The 10596-nt window shown below is 36.6% G+C and overlaps 1 protein-coding gene across 5 annotated transcripts in view; it reads left to right on the top strand.

Moving 5' to 3' along the window:
* Window positions 1-10596, top strand: part of LOC135210980 (NADPH:adrenodoxin oxidoreductase, mitochondrial-like) — a 150472-nt gene that overhangs the window by 21222 nt on the left and 118654 nt on the right. For 3 of the 5 annotated variants that reach the window (XM_064243980.1, XM_064243977.1, XM_064243978.1), the window contains 4 exons: window positions 2793-2985; window positions 3331-3509; window positions 4032-4205; window positions 6651-6748. In XM_064243980.1, the coding sequence (XP_064100050.1) occupies window positions 2793-2985; window positions 3331-3509; window positions 4032-4205; window positions 6651-6748 (644 nt within the window). Of the gene's footprint in view, window positions 1-2792; window positions 2986-3330; window positions 3510-4031; window positions 4206-6650; window positions 6749-7157; window positions 7297-10596 lie in introns of those variants that run through there. The other 2 variants (XM_064243979.1, XM_064243976.1) reach the window with 2 other exon arrangements.

Raw genomic sequence — 10596 nt, forward strand, 5'->3', positions numbered from 1 at the left:
CATGGGCAGCTGCAGAGGATGCTCTTCAACATCCGTGGGACAACCTCTTCGTCTACGCCTTTCCCCCGTTCTGTCTGATTCGCAAAGTGATCAGCAGGGCGCTGATCACCGCGAACCTTCGGATGATCCTGGTGGCGCCCAAATGACCTCAGGCCGTTTGGTATCCAGACCTGCTGGCTCTGCTTGCCGAAGCGCCGAGAGAGATTCCCCCTGGCACAACCTCCTGTGCCAGCCACATGTAGAACGGTACCACCGGTCCATCGAGTCCCTGTGTCTTCACGGCTGGCTGTTATCCACCATCTTTTGCGAGCGAGAAGTTTTCTCGCAACGCAGCAACAGAGATGACTGGATACCTCAGACAGTACTCTGCAGCTGTCTACCAGGGGAAGTGGTCCTTCTTCTGTGGTTGGTGTCGTGGACAGTGTCTCTTTCCTCTCAGAGCCACTCTTCAGCAGGTAGCGGATTTCCTCGTCTTCCATCGCCGAGAGAAGCTCCTCTCCGTCTCTGCAGTTAAAGGATACAGAGCCGCCCTGGCCCTAGTCCTTAAACTGCGAGGTGTGGACATTTCCTCTTCTTTCGAGATCTCCCTCCTGATGAAGAGCTTCGAGAGGTCTTGCCCACCCATGGAACTCAGGCCCCCAGGGTGGGATGTGACTCTCGTCCTTAGGAGTTTGACTCGCAGACCCTTCGAGCCACTCCGAGAGTTGTCAGACAGGGATCTGACCCTCAGGACCCTCTTCCTGCTGGCCCTGGCATCGGCAAAGAGAGTAGGGGAACTTCATCTTCATGGTCTTTCCTTCGATGTCAAGCATTCCAGGGGATGGGGATCCATGACGCTCTATTTCGTCCCGAACTTCATAGCGAAGACTCAGAATCCTTCGGTCCCTGACGACCGGTTCAAGTCCTTCACGATCCCCTCTCTGAAGGATTTCTCTGATAATGATGCGGATGAGATGCTGCTTTGTCCTGTGAGGACGCTACAGCGCTATCTGAAGAGAACTCGGCACCTCAGGCCTGAGTGTCGACTCCTCTTCGTTAGCACCGGGGTTACCAAGAAAGAAGTTTCCAAGAACACTCTTTCTTTCTGGCTGTGTGAGGTGATCAGGAGGGAGTACGAGACAGCTGGTAGTGACGACACCTGTACCCTTCGTCCGAGAGCCCACGAAGTCAGAGGTATTGGTCCAACCCTTGCGTTCCGCAAGAACTTCTCCCTGGCGCAGCTTCTGAAGGCAAGGGTTTGGGCCAACCAGACCACCTTCACTTCATTCTACCTGCGGGATATCACCCACAGGTCCTTGGACACTTTTTCCTTGGGACCCGTGGTGGCTGCTCAACACGTTGTGTAGTCTACCCAGCACCCGAGCGGACAGAACAGCATCGCATCCTTGTGTGACTGCATGCATGGACAAGTGAAAGAGAGTGTGACTGGCTTCTCTTCCTCCTTCGTTCTTCTGCTCTACCTGTGGGCAGATGGCCGCAGTCGTCACTACGCTGAACAGGAGGCCGATGCAGGTAAGCTACACAACCGAGCTCCATTCTATCCCTTTCAGTAGGGATAGGAGTGTTTATCCACCACTCCCCGACAAGGCGGGGGAGTGGAAGCCAACAAGAGACAAACCCATAACTTTACTTTGGCTCTTGAAGTAGGAACTAGTGCTTGCCTTTTGTTATTTATAAGAGGTACGCTTGCCTCCCTTTTATAAATCTGGTCCAGAAGTCTGACCACTGATCCTGCGGTGCACACCCCAATCAGCTGGGCAGAGGCTAGGATCCCACCCTCTGCTCTTACGACTAGGGAGGGAATCCAAAATAGGACGAACACCAGTCTGTTCATAAGACTCAGATTCCACCCACCAAGAAGTGAGTCTTCCTATTTTAAAGGACCGGGGGTTTGTATACATATCGGAACAAATAACAATTTGTCGGAAATTGTATTTTTCCTAACTATACAAACCTGAGGTCCTTTACATATAGTCCCACCTCATGCCACCCCTCACTCTGTGTTTTTCCTGGGACTAAGGCAAAGTGACTCCTCTCTTCGCAGTCGAGCTGACCGCCAACTGCCGGACAAGTTGTTAACTACTGAACCCCCTTGTTCGAAGCTTACGACCGGTTCAGCTGACGCTAAGTACCTTCCTATTGTTAAAGGACCTCAGGTTTGTATAGTTAGGAAAAATACAATTTCCTACAAATTGTTATTTTATGATACTACTTGTTTATAGTAAACAAACTACTTTACTGTAATGTTCTCTTATTATGTACTGCTACAGATTATTATTGCCATGCAGTTACACTAGGACTCACCAATCCAAATTCAGTATAAATTATTTGTTCAATTTTTATTTTAAGATTGCTTACAGTGTCAGTCTCTTAGAAAGCTAGAACACTGATGTTCACAAAAAGTCTCAGAAAATAGCACAGTAGATGAGTTCTCAGCCTACAAGCTATTAATGCAAATGTCTGTTACAGTCAGATAAATTCACTCACGTACATTATTCAAAGGGTTTGGGTAACTTAATAGCTTTAAATGTGAAACTATTACATATTCAGTTGAGAGTAATGGAAAAGTTGCCTATACAGTACTGTTAGTATGTTGAATAGTTCATTTTAAAAGGCAAATAACTACACTTTATAAATAAACTTACAGTTTACAAAAGAATTTTAACTTCAAAGCTAATATGACAAAAAATATTTTATTTAGTCTTTAGTAGACCATTGTATACTACATACAATAATTATTTCTTTTTCAAAATTATTTTTATCATGCTTTAATAAAAATTTGGGGTTTCCAGCTGTACCAAGATCTCGCAAGAGGTTGATTGAACTTCTTGCAAAAACTGGCTTAGATGATCCAGACCCAAAACTAGCTTCTGCTTATGCCAGAGCAAAGAGGGAATGGCAGCTACGATTTCTGTTGAGTCCTGTAGAAATTCTACCTACCGAAGATGGCCAAGCTGTGGCAGGTATAAAGTTGGCCAAAAACAGGTTTGTCAACCTTTTGAATGGTTTTGTTTGTTAGTAAAATTCAATATGAATAAAAGTAGTCACTTCACAAAACATATTAACTTTTTTTTCTCACTTGTGTAATTAAGTAGAACTGATAATAAAAAACTACCCTAGTGAAGTGTAGCTGACAAAAAGATGAGATAGTCTTTAATACTAAGATTTATTAAGCAAAGTAAAAAATGATACAGTGCTTCCTGCATCTCTAATACAGACTTCAATCAGCAGTCACTGTATTAGTATTGTGAGTTTTTTTAAGGAAATGATTCAAAAGTCTTAATTCTTCTTTGACTTTGGTCAGCTGCTTACATATTTAATTTTTTTCAGGTTAGAAGGTGAGGTGCTAAATGAAAGAGCTGTGCAAACTGAAGAATGTGAAGTCTTGGAATGCGGTCTTGTTCTCCGAAGTATTGGTTACAAGGGTATTAGTATTGACCCATCTCTACCCTTTGATGAAAAAACTGGAACTGTAGCCAATGAAAATGGAAAAGTTGTTGGCCAGAAAGGTATTTTCATTGACATTTTGACTTAATTTGGCACACTGTACCATGGAACTGTTAATGTTTTCATCCCTTTATTATCTCATGAAACTCTTTGATAATTGCTTTCTTTACAACTATCTTCAATTATATCATTGTAAGCAGAAAGGTCATGCTGAATTAGTGTCACTTCAATCTCACCACTTTTGGAAGGTAATGCTGAGGCCTGAATTGGTAAATTTTACATTCATAATTCTCATTAGCTTGATGTCAATATTGAGATAAAAGATGATCAGGTGGAACATTTCAGTTATATTTTATTTTATTGTTGGCAATAAGACTTCATAAGTCTTGTTTTCTGGTTAATTATTTTCACTGGAAAGTAGTTTGTGTTGAAAAGTTAAAGTGAATCAGTAAAATGTCTTGAAAATTTTTTGTTAACTCCAAAATGTTCATAAGTCTAATTATGTTAATAGCATAGTACATACTGTACTATACTGTAAAAGAAAAAGTCAGATCTTTGATTCCTAAAGCAATTACTCTGACTAGGTGTGTATGCAAGTGGGTGGATAAGCACTGGACCAGTAGGAGTCATTCTTTCAACAATGACAAGTGGATTTAATACAGGCAAGATCATAGTAGCTGACATAGAGTCTGGAGAGCTTGATACTTCAGAACCTAAAAGTGGAAAGGTTGAAGTCCTTAAAATAATAGCTGAGAAAGGTAAGTTCAAAAGTAATGTAAACCCCTTTTTCAGAAAATGGTGCTAGCACATTTGTTTCTATTAACCCTTTCTGGATGGGCATGATTGTGTGAGGTATAATAATAGCTCTTGAATGAGGAGCAGACTGCCTCTGGTGAGAATCAGTGTTTCACGCCATGCAGTTTGAACGAATTTTGCCGGAAAAATGTTCAGATCACTTCAGTGGGCCATAAATGACATGGCAACACAGATTGCTCAGTTCAGGATAGAGGGAAATCAGGGGTGATTTGAGATTTCATGGGGAATGTACTGCACCTCCTCATCCCAAGATGTCTTTTTATATATTTGCTCATAAATATACCCAGAGATTGCTGTTGATTTTAGTACTTATCTTTTATGGTAGTATGTCAGCTATAATTGTAATTTTTCAAATTAAGTACAAATAAGTATTATAAAAGACATGTATAGCTCATTGAAAGATGCTGCATCTTCACATGTCAGTACATCTCATAAATATTTTAACATAAATGTGTTCAGAATTTGTTACTGATTTTAGTTCTTATCTGTTAAAATATTGTGCAAGCTGTAATTATCTTTTTACAGAATTTAAAAAATTATCAGAGAAAACATGTATAACTTTATTTTTACAAGTTTCTTGGAAAAGAAGCCCCACACAGGGTTGGAAATGTTCACTTTCAACTTCCTGTGGAAGGTACAGAAAATTGTTTAGAATTTCTTTTCTTATACCATTGTCATTTTCTTATCTTTCTCTTTCCAAGAGCTTCATACATTTTAGCCTGTCTGTAAGAGTTAGATGTTATTGAAAGTGGTGGTCTCCTGGTGTGTTGGTTAAAAAGTTTCCTAGTAAAAAGGAAGTATTTTAATGATAATTTAAAGTAGGGAATAAAAGATTCTTTGTAACATACATGCATTGTAATTCCAGCCTGATTAGTCTTTAGTTAGATTCTTGTTTTATTTCAAGTCTTAAGTGCATCATTGCAGAGAGCCTTGCCAAGCTCTTCCTTAAGATTGGCCCCTCCTTCTAGGAGTATGCAGAGTAGCATCAGTGATTCATTCACCTTTTTGCATGTGGTTTTTTCTATCTGAATCACAAGCTCCTTACTGCTACAGTCCTAGCAGCTTGGAAGTTAAATTCTCATGGTACTGGGTGGAAGTGGATTTTCCCAGTCATTGGGCATAATGAAGTAATAGTCCAGTTCCTGAATTAAAGAATAGGTCAGTGGTCTTGGTGGCCTCTCTTGGTCACAGTAAGTTGTCTGTCAACTTCTGAGACTGTTGATAGATCTCCCCAGGAAACTTTCCCCTGTTGAAGAAGTCGTAGCACCTATTATGATGCAGATTATATACTAGACAGCTGATAATACAAAACTTTCATGCATTAAGGTCATGCAGTAAAATGAAGGAGGTAAATAATATTTATTATGTTTATCCCCGGATAACTTCAAACTACAGCGACCTCCTCTCAACCACTCTCTGTCAAACTCATACTTATTCTTCAGTTAATACAATGAAGGGGTGATGTTTTGATTCACATAATTATTCCTCAGTCATTTAGAGACCTGTCTCTCTTGCTCATAAGAGACCTGGGCTTTGCACTTTCTCAAGTGGTAACTGCATGCCAAAATGTGATTCTTCTGTAATAGTGCAGCAGTTATGCAATTTTTGCAACCTTGAGGGTAACGATAGAGTTGCATATACCAAGGATTTGAACCCATTACATCTATCATTTCTGGATATTTTGTAGTTGTGGTGTTTGCATTTCCCATTCCATCATTCTTATTTCATGGTAAGGATGAAGAACACTTTCTCTTCCCTGCCAGAGTATTTCATATGTACATTTAGGGACCATATCTAAAGGGAGTACTTCTAGATTTTTCTTGTCTAAGAGATGAAGCATGAAGTAAGAAACCTAATTCCATCACTCTGACTCATACTCATAATGGATTTCTACTAATGTCAAACAGTCATATTATTTGGCCATGAAATTACAACTCTGATATCTCTACTCTTTGAACAAAATTTTTGTTTGAATAATTTTTCTGGCAGTCACATGGGAATTTTAAACAGTTTATGAGCTAGCATCTCAGGAATTGGAATGCACATGTGGTTGGACTCAATTCTTGCATCCTGGTACAGAAAATCAATATTTCAGATAAGAACTCTCTCTCTCTCTCTCTCTCTCTCTCTCTCTCTCTCTCTCTCTCTCTCTCTCTGGCACAAAGACAGATTTTGATCAGTGTTAGGGGCCTGATGACACATGTGGATTAGCATCCAAGAAAATATCTTTACTGTGAAATGGGTTGATTATTGCTAATGGTTTAGTATTGAAGAGTTATTTTATAATTAAGTTTGTCAGTCTTTATCCCTACTTTTATTATTATTATTATTATTATTATTATTATTATTATTATTATTATTATTATTATTATTATGTATTTTTACAGGGTTACAGCCTGTGACTTTTGATGACTGGACTCGTTTAGATGATTTTGAAATAAAAGTTGGAACTGACCTTGGAAAACCTCGTGAAAAAATCACAGAAGTAAGAAAAATGTTGGATTTTATAAAAAACTAATGCTAAAGCAATATTCAGAATCCTTTGATTGTCTTAAATTATTTCCGAAGAATTATTTCTTACATAGGTTTTTTGTGGCATTTTTTCCTAATTCATCAACAGCATTTTTTTTGAGATGTTAGATATACTTCTAATTCCTTCATTTTAAGGACTACAGGCAGTCCCTGGCTTATGACAGGGATTCTGTTCTTGAGACACGTCGTAAGACGAAAATCGTCACAAGCTAGTAAATCGTCAAAAATACTAATAAAACCTTACTTTTAATTCTTTGTGCATATTAAAAACTCTGTAAACTGCATCTTTATTGCATTTTTCATAAAAAAAACCTTCAAATATTGATTATTTTCCATTTTTGGAGTCATATTTCTTTCATCAGATTGACGCCGCGCCGTACCCCTGGAACGTGCGTCATAAACCTGGAAATAATTTCTGATAAATATAATTGAAAAGTGTCATAATCTCCGAATGTCGTAAGCCGAGGACTGCCTGTATAATAATGTTGGACCATTTTTTCATAATTAATGTATATAGTATTTTTATTAAAAATTATGAAAACCAGTTGTATCATTTATCCATGTTTCATTGACCACATTTTTTTTTGTAAATTTTGAACTAATTACAAATACCTGTACCAGATGACTCCATTGGTACAGACTACAGTACATATTTTAGAAGTGGGTACAAGCAAGAAATTGAAAAGCCAGTTTGTTGTGACATAGTGTTTGTATTTCTCCCTCCTTATATATTTACTCTTTAGAACATTTAGAAGGTTTTTTTTTTAAACACTTGCAATTGGAAACCACTTGTCAGATTAAGCAAAGTAAAATATATTTGTAAATGACTAAATAATTAATATGTAGTAACTACCAAGATTTGAGTATAATATAATATATATTAGATATATATTATATAATATGATATATATATATATCTATATATATATATATATAATATTGTATAAATATCTGCCTACTTTTCACAATGTTCCTGTGTGAGCCTTTTCGGGGGGGTGTCTTCTACAAATGATTGCACTTTATGAAAAGCGGCTTTAATTTCTGCCGTTTTTTTTCTTTTGTACATATGTACGTACGTACACTTAAAAAAATATATGTACACCAATTCCTGTGTGAGCCTTTTCGGGGGTCTTTTACAAATGATTGCACTTTATGAAAAGCGGCTTTAATTTCTGCCGTTTTTTTTTTTTTTTTCTTTTTTGATTTTTAAATTTTTTTACTATTTTTTTTACTTTACGTAGGTGTTTTTTTTTTTTTTTTTTTTTTTTTTTTTTTTTTTTTTTTTACAGAATTTCAACTTTCTGTTCTTTCTTTGCACCTCATGACTCTGTTGGCCCTGGTGTCCATCAAAACCCTGTTCAACCAAATGCTCTCTCTGCAACTGATTGGGTGGGTCTGAATGTTCAGCTGCTGACCCTCAACATAAACTGAAGTGCCTTGATTATACGTACTGGTATGCATGTTGTAGTAAATGATTGGTCTACAGGGAGTGGATATTCTACCAACCTTGCAAAGTTTCCAGTTATCTCATGAGAGAGACCTTGATCACTTATCCCATGCGAGAGATCTTGGTCACTTTTTTTTTTAAATAACGTACACATTGACGATCCCGAAAACGAAATACCGCGTGCGTAGTATAACAATGCTGGTACCGAGTGGCCAAAGCACGCCACCATGTATTCATAGTAGATGCATGATGGGAGGGACGCTGGCCAGTAGGAGAGAAGGATTTCATGGCCGCGACTAGCATCAGGAACCAATGGAGAGCAGGAGGATGGTGGCGAGTCTACTAGTACTAAGATGGCTGCGCGCGACGCGATTTTCAAAATTGTTATCCGGGCGAATCTCGGACTTTCAGAAACCTTTCGTATCTTTAAAAACTTTTCGTATGTAGAGCCGTTAAATTTTTCGTATTGGCTTTCGTAAGTTGAGCCTTTCGTATCTCGAGGTACTACTGTATATATATATATATATATATATATATATATATATATATATATATATATATATATATATATATATATGAATAACTTGATCACGAAGTATATAAAACGTAATGCTATGTATAAATAAAGGTTTTTTTTGCCACGAAGGAAAAAAATGAAAAAACGAGTTGGCCGAGTACTTTCGGTACTATTCGGACCCTTTACTGCCTCAGTAAAGGGTCCGAATAGGACCGAAAGTACTCGGCCAACTCGTTTTTTTCATTTTTTTCCTTCGTGGCAAAAAAACCCTTTATATATATATATATTATATATATATATATATATATTATATATATTTACATACTTATATATATATATATATATATATATATATATATATACATTATATGTATATATATATATATATATATAACACTATACATATATATATATATATATGTCTATATATATATATATATATCTATATAATATATCATATACTATATATATGTATATGTGTGTTTTTATATATATTATATATATATGTGTATATGTGTGTGGTGTGATGTATATATATATATATATATTATATATATAATGTGTGTGTGTGTGTGTGTGTATAAGCAAATATTTGTGGTATTAGTTTATAAAGTCATGTGCATCGTATACTATGATTTTTAATTATATATATATATATATATATATATATATATATATTATATTATATATATATGTATATATATGTATAAGCAAACATTTGTGGTATTAGTTTATAGTCATGTGCATCTGCTATGATTTTTAAGCATATATATATATATATATATATATATATATATATATATATATATATATATATATATATATATATATATATATATTATATATATATATAACAAAAGGAGCCCATAAAAACGCCAAAATATGGAAAGTAAGTACTATATTTCAGAGACTGCTGTCTCTCTCTTCAGGTAGCTAATGAAGAGAGAGACGGCAGTGTCTGAAATATAGTAGGTACTACCTACCACTTAATGCATTTTGGAGTGTTTATGGGCTCCTTTTATTCGGTGGAATTCTGTTGTAACAACATTTTTACCAGTCATATATATATATATATATATATATATATATATATATATATATATATATATATATATAGGATCATCAGTGTTTCAAGTTTAAATTTAAGCGGAAAGTGAAAATGATTGCTAGTGGTAGGGCATTCTGCATGTAACCGCAGACTTGATGTTATTCTGTTCCCGAGGTAATACACTTCAAAACACATGCCATCACTGACCAAGAACCATGAAAGGATTTTACAAGGACCGGTGGAAAGTGTTCTTGGACATTGAATGCTGTTAGTCAGGAGGATATCGACAAGCCATTCCATCCAAGATCCCTCACACTTGGTTCCATGCAACGTAAAATCACCATAAAAACAAACACACTGTCAATGAATTGTAGACAAGAGCATGGTTTTGGCGTGCTATATCACCTTGAAATCCTTTTCTCCGCCTGGTCCATGGGAGTTTCAAACTCCTTTCGATCAGTTTGGGAAACAAGTTAATTAGGATCTGGATGGGAGCTCTCGTATAACAGACTGCATTGCCTAAATTTCATCATGTAGCTATAAGCTTGGTAGATTGTTATTCAGTTGACAGCACCATATAAGTGCTTAAAAATCTATATAAACAATATTTTGCTTTAATTATTGACCCAAATAGATGGATATAATTCATGTTTTCTGTTTTTTAAGAGCATCTGACAGCAAAAGTAGCAGGCAGGAATTAATGACCTCTAAGAAATATGTTTAACACAAGTGAAGGATATGATGGTCTGTTCACCAGATGAACAGAGTTGATCACAAACATCAACAGAG

The sequence above is a fragment of the Macrobrachium nipponense genome, chromosome 4 (assembly GCF_015104395.2).
Source record: "Macrobrachium nipponense isolate FS-2020 chromosome 4, ASM1510439v2, whole genome shotgun sequence".
NCBI classification, from domain to species: Eukaryota; Metazoa; Arthropoda; class Malacostraca; order Decapoda; family Palaemonidae; genus Macrobrachium; species Macrobrachium nipponense.